Here is a 23,991-nt window from a genome sequence, read left to right as displayed (position 1 = left end):
TCCTTCCGCTCCGCCTCCTCCTCCGCCTCCTCCCCCCGCCGAGGCTCCGGCGGTCGGGGCGGCCGCGGGGCTGCGCTCCCGCCACCCCGCTCCCGCCGGCCCCATGGGGCGCCCGACGGCGCGGCCAGCCCGGCGCGGGAGCTGAGCCCGGAGCCGCCGCCAGGTACCGCACACCCCCCCCCCCCCCCGCCCCGCTCCTTCCTTCCGCCCCCGGGACCGGCATCCCCCCCCCAGCCCGGGGCCGGTTCCCCCCGTTCATCCCCTCCCCGGGGGGGGGTGTGTGTGTGGGGTCGTTTCCCAGCCGGGTGCGTGGGGAAGGGGGAGGCAGGCTCAGCCGTGGAGGTGGGTGCCCCCCCTCACCTCCCAGCACCAACTTTGGGGGGAAGGGGGGGTTTGCAGCCAGCCCCCCCCCCCAATCGGGAGATGGGGGCAGGTGCCGCTGCTGGGAGCAGCCTTCCTCCCGCGGGGTCCGGGGGGCTTGTCGGGCAGGGCTCCCCTCGGCCCGGAGCCGAGGGAGGAAGCTTTATTTTGCCCCCAGACCACGAACCCCCCAGCGTGGGGTGCCCAGACCCTGGCGGGGAGGGTATACCCGCAGCCAGCGCTCTGCTTCGAGCCTCCAGAGAAAGAGACGGGTAACTGGTTTTGTGGGCCGGCATCTGCCCCGTGGCAGAGTATTCCCAGCTCTTGTGCCTTTGCATTCCCTTTTTTTTATTGAAAAGGGGCTTTTTCTCTCCCCCTCGCTGCCTGGAAGCCAGCCCCGCAGGAGGCTGACCCGGGCGAGGAGCCCAGCGTGGCCGTCAGCCGGTGCCGGCCATGCCCGCTGCGGCCGGAGTGTCCCAAAGTGAGTTTTGGGGGTTGCATCTCTTGTTTGCTTCCCTTACACCCCCCCCCCCCCAAAAAAAAAAAAAAAATCATCCAAGGATAAAGGTCTGAAATGGGGAGCTGCGGGATGGCTCCCTGCTGGAGGATGAAGATGGAGGAGGAAGAGGAGCAGATGGAACCGCAGTCCCTTCCCTGCTCGGGGAGCATCCCGGGCTGGGGTTTGGCTCCGCAGCCTCCCATTTGGGGAGCGTGGGGGGTGCAGGAAACCTGGGATCGCTCAGCGATGGGCTTTCCGCTGGCACGTATGTGCAGGGTACGTCGCAGAGCGCGGTCGGCTCCTGCCCCCGTGTAGGATGGGGTCACCTGGGCAGAGCCGGGATGCGGACGATGTCCTAGGAGGACAGGCTGCGTGCTCTCGCTGAGCTCCTGCTCAACATCTGTAGCTGGTGGGGATGAAAACTTCCAGAAACTACGTCCAGGCTGTGTTTCCTATGGCTGCCGGACTTTTCCGGACCCCTGCCTCCACCCTTTTCCCAGTGCATCGCTCCTCTTGGCGGGGGTGTGCGTGTGCGTGTGTGTGTGTGTGAACACCACCTCTTCTCCCCACTGTGCTTGTGGGGACCATGGCACTCGTGACATCCCAAGCTGCGTCCTGGTTGTTAACCCCCCCCCCCCAGCGGGTTTTGGGGTGGCTGTGCTGGGAGCGTGCAGGCATTGCCTGGGGAGGGAGGGAGCAGGCAGGCATGCAGGCAGGCAGGCAGGCAGCGGCGGTGGGACATTTCCTTCCTGGAAGGCAGGAAGTGATTATGTCTCTGCACGAATGACACGAAGCCTAAAAATAACCGGCAGGTCTCTGTAGCGAGCAAATACCCCCCTGGGATTTGTTTGATTTTGCTTTTATTTTGGAGAGCGGGGCGGGGGTGAAGAGAGCCCGGGAGAGCGAGCCGCGTGCGCTACCGCACGCGAAACCACCGAGCGTGCAAAGGCGCGTGCGACGGCGGGCGCGCATAAGGTGCTGCTTGTCTTGCAGAAGGTGTGGTCCGCAGCAGCCGGGCTTTGAAAAGCAGCCCCGCGTCAACGGAGCCATCCCGTTGCTCCGCCAGCTTTTCCCGTCGGGAGGGGAGCCGGTGGTTAGCTATGAATAGCACAAAATCATAGCCCTCGCCTTCCCGAAACGCCCTGGCCGGGCTTCTCGTGGCGCTGAGCCTCCCGGGGTTGGGAGCGGGGTGCCACCCCGGGCTTCCCGCCCTTGGGACCCCCCCCTCCCACCCCTCCACCGCTGCCGGCCGGCGCGGGGTCACGCCGCAAAACCTCCTGCGGGGAGGAGGTGGAAATAGCACGGGGTGACAAATTTGGCGGGGCGGGTTTGAGCGTGGGGCCGTGGCGCTTCCTGGTGAGCCAGGGAGTCTTTGGTGTTGGAGGAGAGCTCCTCCGCAGGACGGTCGTCTCTTTGGAGATGCCCCCCCCGCCTTTATCTCCATCCTTTATGGCTTTTTTTTTTTTTTTTTTTTTCCTTCTTTGCCGCTATTGAAAGGAAACTCTTCAGTAAGCATGCTCGCAGACCTTGAAACTGCTGGCAGCGAGCTGACGGCACAACCGGCAGCGCTGGCGCTTGCAAATTAGGGCTTTGTTCCTCTTTCCATTGATGCTCATTGATAAAACCCCTCGGTGCCACAGCGGGCAGCCTGAGCATCCCCTTCGTGCCGCGAGCTGCCGCGCCCAGGGACCGGCGTGATGTGCGAGGGGACCCGCTGGGGGCCTTTAAAAAGGGCGGCAAAGGAGTCCAGGTGGCCTCTGTGCAAAGTCGAGGCGGCTCAGCCAAAAAAAGCGACGTCCCGTTGCCTAGACACCTTTTTATCTTAATTCTTCCCGTGCGTTGCCCGGGCTTTGCTTAGCGAGGAAGGTTTGACGCTGCTGATTAATAAATCGCTGGAAATCAGGTTTGGGAGCAAGGGCTGCAGCCCGGGTACCGCTCCTGGTACCTCCCGTCGGGTACCAGCATCCTCCCCGTCGGCGGCTTTCTTTTTGTCCCCCCCCTCCTTCCTCCCTGTCCCAGAGAGCTTTCCCTGACTCCAGGGTAAGGATTTTTAAATCCGGTAGCTAAAGGCGGGATGGTCCCACGGAAGGCGGGGATGTGGCGCTGGGTTTTCTGCCAAAAGGCAGGAGTCCTCGTTATTCCGGTGCTCCCGCTTGGATTTGGGGGAAGGCATCCCGCCGATGCTTTCCCCTCGTCCTTGGCAGATGCCGGCGGCGGAGCACGGGGCACGCGGGGGATCGGCAGCGCCGATCCCGGCCTGATTGAGAAACACCTCTGTATTTTCTAGGGAATGCCGCTTATTTAGTTATGGTTTTGGCTGTCGGTGCTGGCTCTCTGAGGAGCCTGGAGCCTGTGAGAATGGAGAGCGGTTGCTTTTTGCTTGTTTAATAATAAAACGAGCAAGGCTTGTAAAATCAGAGCTGTCTGCTGCAAAGTTGCCTTTCCAGAGCCTTTTCGTCCCCGTTGCGAAGCACTTTTGGGTTGGTTTAAGGCGTTTTGGGTCGCTGTTGCTTGCTTGCCTTATTTCACCCTTGCCAGCTTGGTGGGCGAATGACACGTTTCAAGTACACAAGGCCTTAATATGTTATTTCTCACCTTTCCTTTTTGTTTTATTATGAGGGTTTTTGGGTTTTTTTTCACTAAGCCAACTTGCTTCCTTCCGGCATCACCTGGAACAACAGGAGCCCGGTTCCCACGCAGCCTCTGCTCCGGGATATCTCCCGACACACGCGGGCTCCACCGGCAAAGGGCTTGCTGCTTGTGTGTTATTTTATTTTCACTGGGGTTTTTTGTTGTGGTTTTTTTCTTTTTTTTTTTTTTTTTTTTGAAAAAGAGGGTTAAAGAGCACGCCGGGGCGGGGGGGATCGGCTCCAACGCTTCCTCCGGGGTTCGGTGATGCCCCTCCGGCAGCACCGGGGCTTCCTGCCGGCCGCCGCGGTGTTTCCTGCCTCCCCGCTTGGGTCAGCGATGCCGGGTGCCCTCCGGTCCCTCGCGGATGCGTCCGTGCCGGCTCAGTGCCGAAAAGCTGCTAGGGCCACCCCGCACCCAGGGGAGGGATGGATGCGTTAGGAGGATGCCGCAATTGCTGCTGCTTCCCAAAGGGCTTTGCGTTTTATTTAAAAACACCAAAAAAACCCCAACCAAACAACAAACCAACCCAAACCAACAACCTATAAAATAACCCGAGGATGCACGGAGAGAGATTTATTTGATTTATTTCCTGCTGACAATGAGGTGGCCGGGCAAGCGCACGCTTCCTCCTCATCGCGGTAGCCGGGCAGATGCATCCTGCAGCTGCAGCCCGGCCGTCCCCCGCTATATTTAGTCCATTGTTTGCTCCGGCTTTGAGTCCTCGCCAGGTTCCCTGGCACGGGAATAACCCCCGTGCCGGGCGGCGGGAGGGGGGGAGAGGAGCGGCTCTGCAAGGTGCGGGGGGAGCTGAGCACCGTACATCATCGCGACAGCCCGCGCGTCGTCTCTCGGGATGCTCCGGCAGCATCCCAGTGCCGCCTGCGGCTCCTCCGGCGTTCCCCATCGGCCCCGGGCTCGGCGGGGCTGGCCGTACCGGGAGAGGGGGTCTGCAGGGGAAGGGAAGTATCTAAAGCATCTATACGTTACCCACCCGGAGGGCTCCGCTTCCTCGTTAGGCAGCGGGAATAATTAACCGGCGGCTGCTGGAGCTTTGAATTTAGGCAAAACACCTGGAGAAGAACAGTGCTGGTTTGTTCGGGCGGGATACCCTCTCGCAGGGTGTCGCTCCTTTTTGCGGCCGGGTAGAAAATGAGCTCTTTGTTAACGAGCCACGGCCACGGTTTCTCTCAGGCTTGGCTTTTTGGTCCCTCAGCTTAGGGCTGCGAGGGGATGAGCAGGCCGGGTGAGTGGTTTGGGGGGGCTTGGCCCCTCGCCCTGGGGAGAAGACACGGACAGGAGGCGAGGATGCCGTGCAGGGGGGGTTGGCTCTGCATCCTCTCCCTCCTAGAAAGGAAACCCCTAAATGCGCCGTCGTGCAAGGGAAGGGATGCTCAAAACCGGCTCACCCCGGCTGCCGCCTAACTCCATCGTAAAATCCGTGCGGATCGCGTCTCAGCCTCCTAACTTCTCGTAGCGGCAGGAAAACGGAGCAAAGCCCCACCAGCTCGGCTGATTTTTTTTTTTTTTGGGGGGAATAACTCGGATCTTACCATTCTAGGCTGAGACGCTGGACCTGGTAGAGTTCTTTTAAATACCGATAAAATAATAAAACTACTTTTTTTTTTTTTTTTTTAAGGGTAAGTTGCCTGCCTAAGCACCCGCTTAGCGTTTGCTAACTGTGTTCAACTATTGGGGGGGGAAAAAACCCGGTATTTGGGCTAATCCAGAGCCCTTTGGGCTGGTCCCTGGGCTCCTGCCCGCCTTGGCTGGCCCGGGATGGTAGCTCCGTTGCATCTCTTCTCGTCGCGGCCACCGGCGATATTTGGGAGGGTTTTTAGACGAGATCATTTTATCTGGTTTCCTGGGAGAGGGTTTTGCTTCCCCACCCATCCGGTTTTGCGTCCCAGCGTGCAGGTTGGGTGCTGGGGGGGGGGGGGGTAAGCCATCCCGCTCCCATCGGATGCAGCCGCACCAGTAAAGAGCTGCTCCCATACGGATAACACCGGCGCTTCCCTCTTCCCGTGGCTTTTTAGAGCAGTTCCCGTGGTTATCCAGAGCACCCATTTTGGGTAATTTTGGTACTTTTCTAAAAGCTGCTTGCTTTTTGTCTGCCCAGCCGAGGGGGAAGGCGGCGGGGGGGAAAGAAGTTGAAATGTGATTTCCTCTCTCCGTTCATTTTGCGGTTTGAAAAACCATTTCCAAATCTGCCCGGCGTCTTTTATGTCTGTTATTTGCCGATGTGGTTTGTCGGGGGGGGGGGGGGGGGGGGGGGGGGGGGGGGGGGGGGGGGGGGGGGGGGGGGGGGGGGGGGGGGGGGGGGGGGGGGGGGGGGGGGGGGGGGGGGGGAAAAAAAAAAAAAATCCTATATATCCCTGGGGGCTTTGCGGCGAAGGTGGGTGATTGCGGCGGGGGGAGAAGGACGAAGGAAATAGAGAAGTTGCCTGCGGGTTTGGGTGGGGGTGAGTCTCCATCCCCCAGCGGAGGGATGCTGGAGCAATCCCAGAGGGATCCGTAGAGCTCGTCAGGCTGCGCCGGCCGCTTTTGAAAAGATGCACTGATTCTGAGCAAGATAAGGAGGGGGGGCAAAAAAAAAAAAAAAAAAAAAAGGATGCTGGCTGAACACCCCCCTCCTGCTTGCTGACAGCTCTCCAAAGCCACGAGCGCCTGCTCGGGACCACTTGAAACCTCCCTTATATATATTTATTTTGCTTTATTGTTGTCCCAACAGTGTTTATGTGAAAGAAAAGCGTAAGGGGACTTGAGAAATGTCACTGGCCTGAAACAGCTGGTTGTGTTGGGGTTTTTTCCCCCCCCCCCCCCCCCCCCCCCCCCTTCTCTCACATGTAAAAGAAATCAGGCCGCCTAATGGGGCAGAAAATTCATGGTAGAGCAACAAGTTTTCTGCAGAGCAGGGAAGGAAAATGGGGAGGAGGGGAAAAAAAATCTGTGCCGGGGCACGACCGTCTCGAAATAGCACATTTTCTGGAGGCTTTTCCCCCCGCCCCCCCAGCCCTTGAAGCATTTGCAGCTGCTGGGGGCATCACGTTCCCCGGGATTGCAGTAAGGGACCGATCCCGTACTGCTCGCCAGGCAGCAGAAGCAGCTGCAAAAGCGTTTGTAGGGCTGGGTTAAAGCCAGCCCCGCTTTCCCAGCGCCGCGCGTCGCCACCGAGCAGGTACCGTCCCCCTTTGGATGCTGCCAGCGTTATTCCCCGCGCAGCAGCGGTACAAAGGAGATTTTTACGGGGCACCGTCTCAATAAGGGTGGGCAGAGTTTGAGGTTTTGGGAATTTTTTTTTTTTTTTTAAATTTTTTTTTTTCCCTAGGCTACTCCCTTGCCATCTCTCGCTTCCTTCGGTTACCAGGATCCGGCCCTGGCTGGTGCAGACAGTCGGTGCATTGTCCTGGACCGGTCGAGTGTGGCGGGATGCTCCTGGTCGCTGCCAGCGGGCGAGCCCTTTTGTTTTTTCATCCTTGTTTAGGGATGAACTCCCTGGGGATGGAGGGGGGGGTGTGTGTGTGTCTGCTTTTGGGGTCCCCCACCTCCTCTCGTGGTGGGGGGGAGAGCGGGCTCCTCCAGCATGGGAATAACCGGCTGTTTTAAAGGTGGCTTTTGGATTTGCTCATTAATAGCTGGAGGATGTCCCTCACCCCGATGCCTCCGGTGAGATCGAGGGGGGCACCTTTCCTCCTTGCTGCCTCCCGCGACTTCTGCGGCCACAAAATCACGTGCGGGCGGTTCGCAGCCGCCCCTGCGCTCCCCCTCCGGCTCCTCCTCTGCTCGCACGTGCATCCACACGCGTGTGTGCGTGCACAGCCCGGACTGGGGAGCAAGCTCCCCGAGCCTCGCTCCCCGCTCCCAGGAGCTGCCCAGAGTGCCTAAATCCTAAATTCCTAAATATTTAGTAAGGTTTACTTGGTGCACGAGTGTTTTCCGCCTGGGGAGGGACCCTGGAGCGGTTTAGGGGTGCTGCGAGAGTAGGGGATGAGGTTAAGGGCTGCGCGGGGACGGGGAGCTGCGGGGTCGCTCGGCAGTGCCATCTGCTAACTCAGCAGATTTGGGGGGGGCCTTTCCCCCCCGCCCCTCACTTCCCCGGCCTCGCTTTTGTCTGCTCAGGGTCGGGACCCTCCCGGATGGAGGGAGGAAGAAAACCCTTAGCAGGAGCGGGAGGGAAAGGGCTGGGTTAGCGTTTCTTCCCGGCTGTCGGCAGGGGGGTGCCCTGCACCCGTCCGGGATTTTCCCTTCCTAAAACGGGAGCAGCTGGGGGGAAAAAAAAAAAAAAAAAAGGAAAAAAATGTAAAAAAAATTTCCTCCTCCTCCCTCTCTCCTTGTTTTCCCTGCGGTTGCTGCCGCCTTCCCGTGCCGGCGCAGCCGCCTGCGGATTATGGGTACGACGGCCAGCGCGGCGCAGCAGGCAGTCTCGGCATCCCCCCTGGAGAGCGGGGCGCCGGGCGACGGCAGCATGGAGGACCAGCGCTCCCTCAGCATCCACTCCTTCCAGACCCTGGGGCTCCACAACAGCAAGGCCAAGTCCATCATCACCAACAAAGTGGCGCCCGTGGTCATCACGTAAGTCCTCGGCAGCCTCTTGCAACTCCAGACCTCTATTTTTCTGCGCCCTCTTCCCTAAATATTCTTTTTTTTTTGTTTTTTAATTCTTTACCTATGTCTTTTTTTTTTTTTTCTTTCTTTGTTTCCCCCCTTTAATTGCCCGCACGTGCCTTTTGCAGGTACAACTGCAGGGAGGAATTTCAGATCCACGATGACCTGCTGAAGGCCAACTACACGGTGGGACGCATTTCCGAGACCACGCTGGAACACTACCTTGTGCAGGTGAGCGCCGCCGCCCCACGCCAAAACCCGTTTCAGCCTGAAATTTGGAGCCCTCGAGGTTTTTTGGGGCTAATTTTGAAGATCACCAAGACAAAAAGCCACTTTTCTCCTCTCCGCGTGCTCAAATCCGCTTATTCCCCATCTTCCCCCCACCCCTCTTGTTTTGCAGGGGAAATATTTCATGGTCAGGGATGTGTATGGCAAATTAGACGTCTTGAACACTACCGGCAGCTGCGGCGCTCCCAATTTCCGACAAGCCAAAGGAGGTTACGCCGTGTTCGGCATGGGGCAGCCCAGCCTCAACGGCTTCAAGCTCGTGCTGCAGAAGCTGCAGAGAGAGGGCCACAAGGTTGGTGGGAGGGCGGAAACCGGGGCGGAAAAAGGCAGGAAAGCTTTTGGGCAGCTCTTCTCCCTCTCTTTGCAGGAGTGCGTCTTCTTCTGCGTCCGCGAGGAACCCGTCGTCTTCCTGCGGTTGGAGGGGGATTTTGTGTCCTACACCCCCCGGGGCAAGGAGAACCTGCACGAAAACCTGCAGCGCCTGCAGCGGGGACTGCGGGCCGAGAGCTTGGAGCTGGCCATCCGCAAGGAGGTGGGCTGGGCTGGGAGGGGAGCGGGTCGGGTCATCGCCCCACCGTAACGGGGTGTCTGCGTTCCCCCTGGCTCGAAGGCGAGCGGAGAGGGGGGAATTGTCGGAGGTGGTGGGCGCCCCGCGGGTTTTGACGTGGCGGTCCCCGTCTCCGCTAGATCCACGACTTCGCGCAGCTGAGCGAAAGCGTCTACTACGTCTACAACGACATCGAGCGCTTGCGGGATGAGCCCCACGCCGTGAGGGTGCAGTGCGAGGAGGACATCCAGGTGACGGAGGAGGTCTACCGCAGACCCGTCTTCCTCCTGCCCTCCTACAGGTGCTGCCCTCCCTCCTCCTCCTCCTCCTCTTCCTCCTCCTCGCGTGTGGTTGGTAGCTTTGCTTCTGCGAGCTGGGCTCTTGATAGCCCTCTTAAGCCACGTGTCCTCCACCGCGGCGGGGACAAATCCCTCGCCATGGCCTTGTCCTCCTAACACGGGCTGTCCCCGTGCCCGGCAGGTACCACCGGCTGCCCCTGCCCGCCGAGGGAGCCCCTTTGGAGGAGCAGTTCGACGCCTTCGTCCACTTCCTCAGGGTGAGCCGAGGAGAAGCGCCTGGTCCACGGGGCCACGTCGGGTTGGGATTTGCTCCCGCGCTGGAGCAAGTACACCGTGTCGGGGAGCGTGACTCCCTGAGAGCATCATCTGCTGGTTTTGGGTTTATGCTGCCCGTTAGAGGATGCCCGTGCCCGCGGTTGCATCCTGTTCCCGTTGCTGTAGACCTTGCTGGAGAAGTCCGTGTTGTCCAGCTGCTTGTCCCTACCCCTGACTGGAGGTGACCGTCCCTCACCACCTCCCAGCATCCCTGCGCAGGTGGCTCTTCCCTAAACGGCTTTGGGAGAAACGATCTGGATTTGGTGCAAAGGCTTCTCGCTCTTATAGCCTGGGAGCTTTCGTTTCGGCACCTTGGGGACTGGTGGTGGGAACATCTCCGGTGGGGTTGGACAGGCCAACGTTCGCTGGCGGGGGCAGGGGGATGCAGTGGATGGACCGCCTGTCGTGCTGTCCTGGTCCAGCCACACCGTCCCCTGAGCGCCGGGGAGTTGCCACCCACCCCGGGGCAGGGCCGTCACCTCCACCCCGGCCATTGCGGTGGCAGAGCCGGCTCTCCTGGAGGTGTCCCCATCCCTCTGTCCTTCCCTCCTAGGAGAGCCCCAGCCTGCTGCTGTGGGATGCCGGCAGACCCCCGCCGGCGCTGCTCTTCGGCTGCCAGACTGGCGTGGGCAGGACCAACCTGGCCATGGCCATGGGCACGCTTGTCCTCCACCACCACCGAGGAGCCGTCCAGAAGACCGAGTAAGCGGGGCAGCCCCTGGGACGGGCTGGGGGGGGGGGGATCCCTGTCCCCCCGGGGCCGGTGTGAGCTCTCTCCCTCTTCTCCCAGCACCAGCATCCCCCACCTGCCTAAACCATCTCCCAGGGACAGGCTTCGGGTCATCCAGACCTTCATCGAGATGGTCCCCAAAGGCCAGCAGATAGTCGAGGAGGTAACGGAGTGCCGGCAAAACCCCGGTGGGGTGGGTGGGAGGGGGGGAGGTTGTGTGTAGTGTCCCCCCCTCATCCGGGGCTCGCTTTCCGCTTGCTCCTCGCAAGGTGGACGGTGCCATCGCCGCCTGCTCGGAGATGCACGACATGAAGGAAGCCATCTACGAGTACAAGAAGAAGCTGGAAGGGATCGGGGAGGACTATCAGATCCAGGTATGTTCAGGAGAGGGTCGCTCGGGTGCAGACCGCCTGCGCGGGGCCGTTTATCGAGCTGTTTTCTGCGCGGGGCCGAGAAGAATGTAAATTCTGGAAATCCGAAGCTTCCTGTGAGCTGGAAATTTCCCAGGGACGTGAAACATGGAAGGTTGCGGAGCTTCTCTTATTTAATTTTTTTTTTTTTCCCCCCTCGATTGTTTAAGAGCCATAAAATGGAGCAGGCTGGGATTTGGGGGAAAGCTGGCTGGTTTGGGCTCCGCCGCTGTTTCTGGTAGATGACCTCGGGGGCAAATAATATCCTCTGCCCTGGTTTCGTCAGCTCTACAATTGGAAAATCCATACCAGCCTGGCTGGTAAAAGTCCTCGGGAGCTGGGAGGCATCCTTGCTTTTCTGTTTTCCTGCAAATGTAGTCACTCAAGGTCAAGCTTTCCTATCTGTAAATTATTATTATTTTTTTTTTTTCCCTTCTCCTTTGCTTTTAAAAGCCATCGGGGTGGTTTTCCACGCTGGAAAGCCGTGGTTTCCCCTCTGACCGGGGGGGGGGTGTGTCTGCTCACCAGGGGATGGATGGATGGATGGATGGATGGATGGATGGATGGAGAGAGAACGCTGGGATGGAAACGCCACCCCGATCCCAGCCTTTTTGGAGATTTATTTTCCCATGCTGAACGCGGAGTGGAAGCGCCGGGGCCGGTTTCAAAGGGCAATCTAAAAAACAGGCGCCGTGCGGCCAAAGCAAATAGGCTGGAGCAGCAAAGCACCGTGCAAATGATTAAATGGGGGGAAAAGAAAACATTTGCTGGCGGTTTTTTTGGCGTTTGGTGGCAAAGCCTAAATTTTACCCCCTTTTTGGGGTGGATTGGGGTACGTTTGGTGCTGCTCGTGTGATGGCAGATATTCTCTCGTATAGCAGGGAAAGCTTTGGCGTGGGGCAGGGGATTTTCCCGCTGCCTCGAAGCCTTTTCCCCCGGCTCTTCCCCGCTGAGGAAGGCTGCTCTATGTCATCCTCGGGGAAACAAACGGCCTGGGGCGGGGGGGGACACCGCCATAAATTAGCGACGAGGAGTGTTTATTTGAAGTCGGGCGCGGAGCGAGAGCAGGTTTTTAAACAATGGCGAGGGGCCAGGAAAATGTGCTGGGGGGAGGAGGATGAGGAGGGGAGAGGGGCTGATGCTCGGCCATTAAAAAATCTCGGTAGGGCTGGAGGGGATGCAGGTGGTACCCGGGGGGGGCGGGGGGGGGGGCTTTGCAGGGTGAGCCGGCAGAGCCCCGCTTGCTTTTGGGGAGAGAAAGGGCGTTTCTGGGTCCGGAGGAGCGATCTCATGCTGGACTGTGGGTTTCTGCCCTGTGTTTTGGGGCAAAAGTAGAGATTTTTTAAGTCCTCAAGTGATAGGGATGCAGGGGTAGGCGCATCCAAGCGCGGGATGCTGAGCCGCAGCCGGACCGCCGCGGTACCCAGCTCTCCACGGCTGAAATGCGAGTGGGTCATCCCCCTTTTCATCAAAAGCCCTATTTAAAGGGAATAGTAAGAGATTTATCTCGGGTGAGAGCGCAGAGGCTGGGCGGTTTGGGGTTGTTTTTTTTTTTTGCAGGAACCCTAACGCTTGGGGAGAAATACCTCTCCTCCGGCGAACCCGCCACGGCTCCATCCTCGCCGGCTTTGTTTTCAGTTTCCAGCGCAAAGCCGGCTGCCCTGCCTCTCGAGAAATGGCAGCGGGCCGGATTTCTCTTGCGAAGAACAAGTAAATATTCCTGAGGCAACCACGTAACGCCAGAGGCGCGCCAAGCCGACCCCCCTTACCTATACGGCCCCATCGTATAGGATTTTCCATCGTGTCCTGGGCAGGGGGTCCCGACGGGCTCTCCGGGGATGCTCACGGACCCCGTGCTGGGTGTTCCTTTGCCGGTGCCGGCGTTGCGGTTATTTTTTTTTTTTTTTTTTTTGGATGGGATGCCCAGAGCTGGGGGGGCGGGGGGGGGGGGGGAGGCGTGTCTCCAAATAGTGGAAAATCCCGTGGGTTTGAGCTCACGTCTCCCCGAGAGGAGATAGCTGTGCTGGGGGCGTGCGCCTGGTTTGGGGAGGTGACGATGAAGGGGAGGAGGAGGAGGGCTTGCTTGAAGCCACCTATGTAGGCGTCAGGATGGTTCTGGGCGTGAAGGGAGCGAGGAGACGCTTGGAAATGGAGGACGTTTCGGGGCGCGTGGGTTACGTCTCTATTTAATAAGCTTGTTTGTTGAGCGTCGCCCTTCATTTCGGGGTCTGCCACCCCCCCATAGGATGCTGACCCTGGAGCCGGTCCTGGGCGTCCTGCTGGGCTTTAAAGGCAGCCGGGGGGGGTCCCCGGGAGCTCCCTGGCCGTTCCCCGTCTTACCCGCAGCGTGGGGCCGGGAGGGGGTGTCTCCGGCAGGCTCCCCGCATCCCGCCCGCGGCATCGCCAGCACGGGGACCTCTCTGCCCAGGGATGCCGCTGCCCGAGCGTCTCGGCGGCTGAAGGCCACGGAGGTGGCCAGCGTGGGGACGGGACCTGTTCCCCCCTGCCACCCCTCCTTGGGTTCGAATCTCCCGTTAGCACCTGGACAGTGTGTTCCCCCGGGACAGCAACGCCCCTCGGGGCTGGTTGGAGCCGCTCCCGGGGTGTCCTTGGGCTGAAGGGAAGGATTTTGCAAGTTTATGTCTTTAAGCATCATTTAATATGGAAAATTTGAAATGTTTCATTTTTAAAAAAAAAAAAGGTGCATCAAAAAACTATTCCAGACTGGGTTTTGTAGGGTTTCCCCCCCCCCCCCACTTCTCTTTTTTTGGAAGCGGTTTCCTTCCAGCCAAACAGCTTGGTGAAGTTAGCGTGAATTCGCAAAAAAAAAACCCCCAGCAGCTTCAACAGCGTTTCTGCCCTCTTTCCCTCAAAATCTGCTGCGTAAAAAAGGAACCGTGCCTCGGGCCTGCGTGCTCCGTGCCGGTCGGTCTCCCAAGCCGGCCGCAGAGAAGGGCGCGTGGGGCTTTTCCCTCCGCCTCCCGGTCGGCGTTGGGCATCGGGAATCCCACCTGCCTTTGCTTTCAGGGGAGCAGCACCAAAGAATATTTCCTCCAGAGGACTTTGCAGAGCCTCAAACGCTATTTCTACTTGATTGCCTTCAACTACTACCTTCATGAGCAGGTAGAAACCCCCCCTCCCAACCCCCAAAAACCCCTCCTTTGCTTTTTTTTTTCTGTTTCTTTTTTTCTTTTTTCTTTTTTCTTCTTTTTTCTTTTTCTTTTTTCTTTTTCTTTTTTCTTTCTTTTTTTCCTGTTTTTTCTTCTTTTTTCTGTTTTTTCTTCTTTTTTCTGTTTTTTCTTCTTTTTTCTGTTTTTTCTTCTTTTTTCTGTTTTTTCTTCTTTTTTCTGTTTTTTCTTCTTTTTTCTGTTTTTTCTTCTTTTTTCTGTTTTTTCTTCTTTTTTCTGTTTTTTCTTCTTTTTTCTGTTTTTTCTTCTTTTTTCTGTTTTTTCTTCTTTTTTCTGTTTTTTCTTCTTTTTTCTGTTTTTTCTTCTTTTTTCTGTTTTTTCTTCTTTTTTCTGTTTTTTCTTCTTTTTTCTGTTTTTTCTTCTTTTTTCTGTTTTTTCTTCTTTTTTCTGTTTTTTTTTTCCCTTTTCTTCGTGATGTAGTGGGACGGAAGGGGGTCTCCACCCCTGAGTTTCCCAAGCAAATGCAGGCATTTTTTGGTGGGGTCACGGCTTGCATCCGGGCAGGGGGTGCGAGCCCAGGCTGACGGCGCATTCCCCCCCCCCGGCAGTACCCCCTGGGCTTTGCCCTCAGCTTCAGCAGGTGGATGTGTCGGCACCCCGAGCTCTACCGGCTGCAGGCAGAGATGAACTTGTCGGAGCTCACCGTCACCGGGGAACTTGTCACCAAGGGGACGCGAGTGCTGGTGAGTACCCGTCCCGGATGCAGGGATGGGGCTGGTGGCTTCTCGTCGTCCCCTGGGAAGGGCACCTTCCTGGGATGCTTGCCCTCAAAGAGGTTCGGTGGGGGTGGGAGAAGCGAGGGGTTTCACTGTTGTAGGGCGGATGCTGAGTCTTGGGGTCTCCAGGTCTGCGTTGGGGTCTCCAGGTCTGCGTTGGGGTCTCAGGTCCACGTCCTGCTGGCATCCCTGGCAAGGATGGGCGTGTGGCCGGAGACCCGCTGTGCGCACGGTTGCGTGTGGCCCCGTAGACCCCGGGTACCGGCACGCTGGAGCACCCTGCAACGCGAGCCTGAGCTGCTGGCTTAGCTGCAGCGTCTCCTTTCTTGGTGCTCCTGGGTGGCCGCGGCGAGGGGAAGGAGGCCAGAGCTGTCGGTGGCTCGCCGCTGCTTTGGCACGGTGTTGCTGCAAGAAGAGCATCTCCCACCTTTGAAACGCCGCTGTGTGGCTTTGAGACCCGGCTTGCTGGTGTTGGAAGGGTTTGGGGACTCGTCCTGAGTGGGAACCATGGGGGAGAGGTGGTGGTGCGCTGGGAAAGCCCCCTGCAAACCCGTGGGTGGGAGGGGGCAGCTGCAATGCCGGGGGGGGTGTGTGTGTGTGTGTGTGCACCCCTTGCCCAGGCTTTGCTCTGCCGCAGGTTGCGGACGAACGCTTCTGCCCGGACGTGCTGAGCACCGCCAAGGAGATGAGCGTGGCCAACTTCCGACGGGTGCCCAAGATGCCCGTCTACGGGACGGCGCAGCCCAGCTCCAAGGTGAGGCGCACGCACCCTGCGGCGAGAAGGGTCGCTCGCCACGGGCGCCCAGCCCTCCCGTCACCCTTGTCCCCCCTTCCCCTAGACCCTGGGGAGCGTCCTGCGGTACCTGACGGACACCAAGAGGAAGCACGCCCGCATCGTTTGGATCAACCTCCGGGAAGAAGCTGTCCTGGAGGGGAACGAGCAGATCTATACGTTGCGGGAGCCCGGGCAGCTGGAGGAGCTGATCCCCGTGCCCGCCGCCTCGCCCCAGCAGCTGGAGGTGAGCCTCTGCCCGCCGGGGAGATGCTGGCTGCGGTGGGGGGGTCTCTGCCCGTCGAGAAGAGCTGATCTCCCCCTCCCAGGTGCCCTCCTGGGTGGTATCTGCAGACTTTGATAGTCCCTAACCTCCCAGAGCTGCTCGTTGGGGTTTTTTTTTGGCAGTTATATTGGGGTGCCGTGCTCGGCTCGCATCCTCCGTGTCTGCTGGAGGCCGGAGACAGCCCAGCTGATGCAAAACCAGCTGGTCCCACCCGCTCTTTATCCTACTGCAGAAGATAAAGGAGTCCTCCTGACTTCGCTGTCGCCGTGCAAGAGTTTGCGAAGGCACGGCAAAGCGGAGATCCTCCCCCGAGGAATTTATAGCGCGGCTTGCAAGCGAGGGTAAAAGGCACTTGGGGAAAGGAGAGCAGATGTTCCCAGCTGGGTTTCCAGAGGAGATAGGCGGCGGAGGAGCTTGGCTGCCGCGTGGAGGAGCTGCCCGGGGTGGTGGGAGATGATGCTCCTGAGGCTCTCGTCAAGCACGGTGGGGACCACGGTCCTGGGCAGAAGTGGTAGCCGGGACCCGGTGTGGGGTTTTGAGTTGGCTCTAGGGTGTTTGAGAGGGATGTCAGCCTGCATCTGAACAAAATAATTAAAATTCTGAAAAAACTTAAGAGGAGCGGGTCTTACGGTGAGGGTTTCTCCATCCTCTGCAGAAACTGGAGGCTACCCTGAAGGGTGACCTGCTGAAGTGCCAGAAGTGGCTGGAGGTATACCTGGAGGCGGAGAAGCAGATGAAGATGTTCAAGAGCTGCCTGACCACGCAGGAGATATTCAGCCAGCAGAAGACCGCCTGCCAGGGGCTGACCTACCGCCGCATCCCCATCCCCGACTTCTGTGCTCCCAAGGAGCAGGTACCCCGGGGACGGGACGGTGCTGCTGCCTCCTTCCCAAGCCATCCCTGGGTGGATGTCACTTGGGTGCTCGGTGCCGCCCAGCCCCAGGACCCCGGTGGTGTGCCCAGGCTCAGCGCGGGGCGCTTGCTGGGGCGGGGAGGGTCCCCCGGGAGATGCTGCGTGGAGACCTGGGGGGATGCCTTCGGCCAGCCGGGGACGGAGGGGAGGATGCCGGGCTGGATCCGGCACGAGGAGCCGGGGATTTTAGCCTGGAGGCTGCTGGAGAAGGGGGATCCCGTGGTGGGGAAGGCAGGCAGGCTGCACCCATAAAACGCTCCCCCCGCCCCGGCTTTGCTCCCGGCAGGACTTTGACCGGCTGCTGGAGGCGATGAAGAGCGCCCTGGCCGAGGACTCGCAGGCAGCCTTCGTGTTCAACTGCTCCAGCGGCCGGGGCAGGACCACCACGGCCATGGTCATCGCTGTCCTCACCCTCTGGCACTTCAACGTGGGTACCGAGCGCTGCAGCTCTCCCTGGGGTTTAGCGCAGGAGAGACGTGGACCCCCTGGCAGAGCAGATGGGCGTAAAATTTTGGGCTTCTCCGCCCGTGCAGAGGGGAGGTGGGGGATGTTGGGGCCCTGGCGGGTTGAGTTTGGGGTCTGCGTTTCTGCTCAGCTGTCGGGCAGCGCGGATGGGGCCGTGCGGCCCCTAACCGCCCGGTCCTCTCTGACCGCCCCAGGGCATCCCCGAGATGAGCGAGGAGGAAATCGTGAGCGTGCCTGACGCCAAGTACACCAAAGGGGAGTTCGAGGTGAGTCCTTGGGCCTGACTCTGTTTTAGGGGTCCCCCTCCGAGCCTGCTGCTCACTACCTTAGCCACAGCTGCTTGCTTGGAGGGGCTGGGTCCTCTCCTGGGCAGGGACGGAGCAGCGGGCTCGAGGTGAGGAGGCACCTGGTGAAGCCCCCGCTGCTTCTACCCCTGCTCCAGGTGGTGATGAAGGTAGTCCAGCTCCTGCCCGATGGCCACCGGATGAAGAAGGAGGTGGACATGGCCCTGGACACTGTCAGCGAGACCATGACGCCCATGCACTACCACCTCCGAGAAATCATCATTTGCACCTACCGTCAGGTGAGCGGCACCGGCGTGCCCCCTTCCCCATCGGCGCAGGGCTGCCGGGGACCACTGCGCCCCATCCCGGAGGGTACGGCCGGGCTCCGGGACCGGCCCCACCGAAGCTGGAGGGCTTCTTGGGCTGAAGGTTTGTGGCGTTTCACCAGAGAGGTGCTGGGGCTCTTCTGGTCACGGTCACCCAGTGCCGTCCTGTGCTCTCCCGCATCCCACCCAGCGTCCCGGCCGGCATCCTGCCTGTCTGGCGCCGTCCCGCATCCCGCCCAGCATCCCACCCAGCATCCCACCCAGCATCCCACCTCTCTAGCGCAGTCCTGCGTCCCCACGCCGTCCCATGTCCCAGCCAGCATCCTCCCCGTCTGGTGGCATCCTGCATCCCACCCGGCATCCTGCATCCCACCCAGCGTCCTGTCCGTCTGGTACCCTCCCGCATCCTGCCCAGCATCCGGCTCCGTCCTGCATCCCATCCCGCATCCCAGCCAGCATCCCACCCATCCCGCATCCCGGCCGGCCAGCCGGCGCACGCAGCCGGCAGAGGGCAGGGCCGGTCCGTCCCGCTCCACTTCCAGCCCCAAAGGCTCCTCCGGCTCCTCCGAGCTCGGGGAGGGGGGACCCGAGCTCGGGGCGGGGGGGACCCATCCTGCCCACGCAGGAGGCATCCCACAGCTGGCCGAGTCCGTGGGTCGCAGCCCAGTTTTACGTGGGAGCTTCTGTGCAGCTGATGAAAGGGGAGAAAAGAGTTGGTTTTTTTTTTAATTTTTTTTTTTTTTTTTTTGGAAGTTGGGTTTTTTTAAGCTGTGCAAGTATTTCATGGGGCCTTGGAAGGGCTGAGCTCGGGGCTCAGCGTCATCCCTGCCAGCAATGGTCTTGCCTGCGGCTGCCATCGACCCCTGTTTTCAATTAACGGCTGCGAACGATTGAGCAGGGGAAGAAAACCCAAAGCATTTAATCACCCGGTAACATCCGCGGCTCCCCAGGCTTCTGCCTCTTGGTTTATGGGGTTCTCTGCTTTTTTTTTGGCTGGGGGGGGGGGGGGGGGGGGGGCTGGGAGAGAAAACCTGAGCTCTGTGGGATGAGACTCTGGGGACTGAATAATTGCAGCAATAGCTACTGTGAACTTATTGGGGCTAAGTAATTTTATTTTATTGCCCCCCCCTTTATGCGTTATGGGGCGGTGGCCCCGTGGCCGGTGGGAAGTCTCACCTACTTTATTGTCTGCTTTGCTGCTGCAGAGCAAAAAAAAACCCAAAAAAACCCAAAAACCTCCCGTGCTAAACGAGCGCCTGCCTGCTTATGGATTTAATTACGCTCTCCGGTGACCCCAAATGATCCCCCGCCTCGCTGCTGGCTCCTGCTCGCCGTATCTATAGGCTCAGCCTTGGGGGTCCTGGGAGGAAGACCCCGGTGGAGCAGCATCACCCGGCTACTCCTGTGGGTTTTTGGGTTTTTTTTTTTTTTTTTAATGGGGAAGACAATTCCCGTGACCTCCGTGCCCCTTTTCCTGGCGTTTAGCGGTCAGGACCAGCACGTGGGTGTTCCTGGACCGTATCCTGTTTCCGGGCCGGCCGTATCCAACTCGCCCTGGCAGCCCGCTGGGAAAGCGAGATAAGGAGGGAGCCATCCGCTCCCCCTGCACCCTCCGCCCTAGGAAGAGCCTTTTGTCGCTGCCTGCGTTTTGCGTTTCCCTCTCGGCTGCTCCGTCCATCCCGTTGGATTTGGCTGGGCCGAGGGGATGCGTGTGCAACTGCTTTAATTTTTATTTATTTAATTTTATTTTTCCTCTCCCCCCCCCCATGATGGGCAGCTTGAAGAGGAGAATTACGGGAATCGTATAGTCTAGGCATTGCCCTAATGGACTTTTAATTAAGCCACGGTTAGTATTTAGAGAAATGGGAGGTTTGGGTGAAGAGAGGGAAGGAAAAGGTGCTTCGACACTTGCTTTGGTTTGTTCCTACCCCTTCCCACCCCTAACTGGGAGGAAAACATAGCAGGATATAAGAAAATAATAGGATAGAAGATAATAATAGGATAATAAAATGATAACTAATAGGATAGAAGATAATAATAGGATAATAAAATGATAACTAATAGGATAAAAGATAATAATAGGATAATAAAATGATAACTAATAGGATAGAAGATAATAATAGGATAATAAAATGATAACTAATAGGACAGAAGATAATAATAGGATAATAAAATGATAACTAATAGGACAATAAAATAAAATTTAAATAGGATGATATAATAACATGATAACTAATAGGACAATAAAATAAAATTTAAATAGGATGATATAACAACATGATAACTAATAGGATAACAGGATCTGCTCTCTGCAAATACTGGCACACACGTGTGGAGGAGACGCCTTTTCCAAGGGCAGAACCTCTTGCCTGGTCCTACCACGACTCGGGGTGCAAATGGGTTGAACAAACCTTGATTTTTCTTTTTTTTTTTTTTTTTTCCCCCCCGCCCAAAGCCCACGGGTGGAAACGTTTGCGTGCCGTGGCGACAAGTGCAACAAGGTTGAATCCGACCGGGGAGGGGGGATGCTGGAGAGGGACATGTTTTCCCCTGGGGAAATGCTTTGCAGTCCAGGAGCTCATGGTTTCGGCTACGGTTTGCACCTAGGCATCTATTCCTGGCTCCCGGGCACACCACACACCCCCCCCCCCACCCCCCCAATATATTTAGCAATCCCTCATCTATTTTTGAGGTCTGCACGGTAAAGGGGAAGTTTTTGTACGCTGGAAACCGCAAGGTAATGAGAGCCTGGACTGCCAAGCCGCAGTGGAAGCGGGCTGGAAGGATGCGCTTATTTTTGTCCCCAAAGTGGTCCTCCCTCCTCGGCTGGTGGCCGGGCGAGGGCTGCAGGCTGCGCCGGGCTCCCCGGGGTTTTGGGGCGGGGGGCGGGAAATGGGGTCGGAGGACCGACGTGTAGCAGGGCGTGTGGTTTTTCCCTAGCGCAAGAGGTCCTCGTGGGTCCTTCACCACCAAACATCTCACGTGGGATGGAGAGCGGGACCCTGGATGAGGAGTCAGGGCAGGAGGTGCCTCTCGGATGCTCTCCCGATTCGGGTACCGCTTCAGCCGGTTCCTTGCTCCTTCCAGGGGAAGTCGGGCAAGGAGGAGAGGGAGACGCGGACGCTGCAGCTGAGGAGCCTTCAGTACCTGGAGCGCTACATCTACCTGGTCCTCTTCAACGCCTACCTGCATCTGGAGAAGAAGGACTCCTGGCAGCGACCCTTCAGCCTCTGGATGCGCGAGGTGAGGCTTTCCCCGCCTGAGCCGCCGGCGGGACCTCGCTCCGCCCCGTATTTACAGGGTGCTGGGGAGCAGCAGCCCCCCCCCGCCCCCCGGTTTTTATTTTACGCATGAGTCTTGAACAGTTGTCGGGGACACGGTACGCGGTTTCTTCGCTCCGGGCGAGCTCCCGTCTCGCGGGGCTGGTGGCTCTCGGGCAAAGCCAGGCAGGTCACTGGGGATGAGCTGCATCCCGCCGCGCGGATGGGGTGCTCCCCCTACCCCAAACCTGCCCTGTCCTGAGTTTTCCCAGGCTTTATTTTGACGTACCTGTTGCTATTTGCAACATTTGGGGGGGGGGGGGGGGGGGTTGGAGACCACCAGCCCGTCTCCCCGGACCCCTCCGCCTGGCTCTCCACCTCTAGGCTCTCTGCGGCGCAGGGAAAAGACAATATCCCGGGCAAACGCGTCGGAGCAGCGAGAGGAGCGGATCGTTCGAAGCAGCCCCCCCTTCGCCTTGCCTGGCCAGGGCGCGTGGCGCAGGCGATGGAGGGCGCGCGGGACGGGGATGCCGGCACCAGGCATCCGCGAGAATCGGGGGGGTCAGCTGAAAACGTGGAATAGGGAGTGGGCGAGACACCCCAAATTCTCCATATTTCCTGCTTTTTTTATTAATTATTGGTGTTGGGTGGCAGAGGTTAGCTTTTCTCTCCCCGGGTTTGTCTGGTGCGAAGCGGGCAGCGCTTGCCTTTGGGGGGGGGGGTGGGGGGAACCCCACCTCGTCCCTTCGTTAGCCTCCGCCAGCGCCGCTAATTCCTACTGGCACGTTTGATCTGCGGGGCGGGAGACGAAAGCAGTGGCTGCCAGCTCCGCTCGCTGTGTTCCCCCCCCCTTCCCCGGTTTCTCCCCCCGCCCCATCTCGCTGGAAGGGACCGCGGCGAGGAAGGGGGGGGGGGATGGCCGGCGCCCACCCCGGCGCGGCATCCCGGTTATGCCGGTGTTTGCATTGCCCGGCGGCGCGGCGGGGAGCGGGGGGGGCGGGGGCTGGACCATCTTTTAGCGGAGATGTGCGATGCTCGCTCCTGGCTGGATGCTGGGTTTAAACGCGGCGTCTTAAATGCGGTGTCTTAAACCTGTCCCCCCCCCGCTCCCCGTTTGCTGGAGGGGGTTAAATACGCCCAACCTGCGCGTCAAAGGAGCCTTTGACCCCAAAAGCGCCCCTTCCCGCTGCGTAACCTCTGCGTTTTTAGCAAAAACAAGGCGCTGTTGTAGCTTTTTGGCAGGAGGGTGCCAAAGCCAACAAACCCCGCCATGGCCGATCCCATCGTCAAACGGACGAACCGTGGCCGGGGGAAAGCTGGGTTTTGGGGGGGGGGGGGGGTGGGTGGGTACCGGGATGGGGCGGCGGGGGGCAGATGCCGAGGACCTTCACCCGGGAGGGGGTAAAAGCGTTTCGAGGGTGGCGGGGGAGTTAAATCTCTTTTTCTCCCTTCTGCTTTTCAGGTGGCGGCGGTGGCCGGGGTCTACGAGGTCCTGAACCGGCTGGGCTTCCCCGAGCTGGGGGGCCTGGAGGACGAGTCCCTGGGCACGCTGCGGGGCCGCTGGCAGGCGCGGGGGGGCACCTCCCGCCCTTTCCGTGGGGAATTCGTGTAGGGTCGGGGTGCAGGGGGGAAACACCCCCACCCCACCCCCCCCGCCCACCCCGCCGCTTTCTCCTTAGCGGGGGAGAAGGGAGGGTAAAAAAAAAAAAAAGACTGTTTTCCCAAAAAACTGAGGGTGCGGGGAGGGAGGGGTGAGCCCCGAAACTGCCTTAGAACGGGAGAATTTCTGGGGTTCTTTTGGACGCGAATAAAAACAGTGTAAATTAAAAATCCATCCTTTTCGGCAGGCGCTTAATCGCGAGCGGGGTGTGATTTTTTTTTTTTTTTTTTTTTTTATTTTTTGAAAAGGCGTCGCCTGAATTTGGTGGGTGTTCTTGTTGGTTCTTCCCAACTTTTTTCAGTCGGGGATGCAGCTGGGGGGAAAGGCAGCTCCGGTGCCAGGTTTGGGGGGGTCCTCGTTTCCATCCACCCCCCCCCCCCCCCAAAACCTGCCTTTTGAGTGCCAAGGTGATGCTGGGGGGGGGCAGTTAGCTGCTCAGCAAAGAGTGGACTTAAAAGCGTAATTAATGGAGGGATTTGTGGTTATTTTTAAGGAAAGGAGAAAGGGAAGAGTGAAAAATAGAGTTAATCAAAGCAAGATGCAAATGAGGGCTCTAATCCCCCCCCCACCCCCCCTTCTTCCCTCGCAGCGGGGGCAGAGGAGCTGGGGGCGACGGGAGCCCGGGCGCAGGGATGGTAAAAATACGGGCTGGGGTGCAGGGAAGCGGGAGCGCCCGCTCCGTCTCTCCCGGGAGCTGCTTTCATCTGCTGCCAGCGGTGGGAAGCGCAGGCAGCAGAAATTCAAATGCGGAGGGTAGGGAAAAAAAAAAAAAATATACGGGTTTTTTTTAATTTATTTATTTATTTTTAATAGCAAGGGAGGCTTTTTCTTAAACGTTGGGATGGTTCCTGCTGGGAGAGCCCTGATTGCCACGGGCTCCCTCATTCTTTTCGACTTTCCCACGCATTTTGGTTTTACTTTTTTTTTTTTTTTTTTTTTAAAAAAATGCAGTAATACCTGCCTGAATGTTTTTGTCCCTCACTGGGTATTTCAGTATTTGGATAATTTGCTGCTGAGACAGTAGGCCAGTTGACTTAGCTCCTTGCAAGAGGCTGTCGATGCTATTTTTTTTTTTCCCCCCCTCTTCTTTTTAAGGACGCGCGTGCTCTCCATCTTCGCAGTCCAGTACGTCTCCGTTTATTCTGCCTTGCTGAAGAAATTACCTGTGGGGCTCCTCGCTTTCGCTCAGCCTGCAAACCCTTGCAAGTCCTGCCTACGAACCCTGACTTAATTAGGCAAGGTTTTTAATTGCTTAGGAAATCCCGGCGCCTTTAATCTTGGTAACGAAGGCTGGAGCTTTGCATCACCTGGACCGGGGAGCTCAAAGACTTTTTTTTTTTCCCCGCTTTCCCACCATCCTAACAAGCGATTTCCAACGTGGGGCAAAAGCAAGTGCCCAGAAAGAAAAAAAAAAAAAAAAAAACCAAACCAAAAACCACA

The 23,991-nt window shown here is 58.4% G+C and overlaps 1 protein-coding gene across 2 annotated transcripts; it reads left to right on the top strand.

The window, feature by feature from the left end:
- The first annotated feature begins 25 nt into the window (after positions 1 to 25).
- On the top strand, positions 26 to 22,723 carry PALD1 (phosphatase domain containing paladin 1). Of its 2 annotated transcripts, none has more exons than XM_054832553.1 (20): positions 26 to 163; positions 7,862 to 8,059; positions 8,221 to 8,323; positions 8,493 to 8,672; positions 8,748 to 8,912; positions 9,068 to 9,228; positions 9,408 to 9,483; positions 10,095 to 10,243; positions 10,332 to 10,434; positions 10,541 to 10,645; positions 13,709 to 13,804; positions 14,418 to 14,552; positions 15,223 to 15,339; positions 15,425 to 15,604; positions 16,299 to 16,496; positions 16,843 to 16,983; positions 17,216 to 17,287; positions 17,464 to 17,604; positions 20,719 to 20,874; positions 22,354 to 22,723. In XM_054832553.1, exons 2-20 carry the CDS (start codon positions 7,875 to 7,877, stop codon positions 22,501 to 22,503), a joined length of 2,613 nt encoding a protein of 870 aa, XP_054688528.1. In that variant the 5' UTR covers positions 26 to 163; positions 7,862 to 7,874; the 3' UTR covers positions 22,504 to 22,723. The 2 variants fall into 2 exon arrangements, with proteins under 2 accessions (XP_054688528.1, XP_054688527.1); XM_054832552.1 differs by having other exon boundaries at positions 8,727 to 8,912.
- The last annotated feature ends 1,268 nt before the right edge of the window (positions 22,724 to 23,991 follow it).

This window comes from Grus americana, chromosome 7, assembly GCF_028858705.1.
Source record: "Grus americana isolate bGruAme1 chromosome 7, bGruAme1.mat, whole genome shotgun sequence".
Lineage (NCBI taxonomy): Eukaryota > Metazoa > Chordata > Aves > Gruiformes > Gruidae > Grus > Grus americana.
Note: the sequence above shows the minus strand (reverse complement) of the source record. Positions and strands in the feature narration are given on the sequence as shown.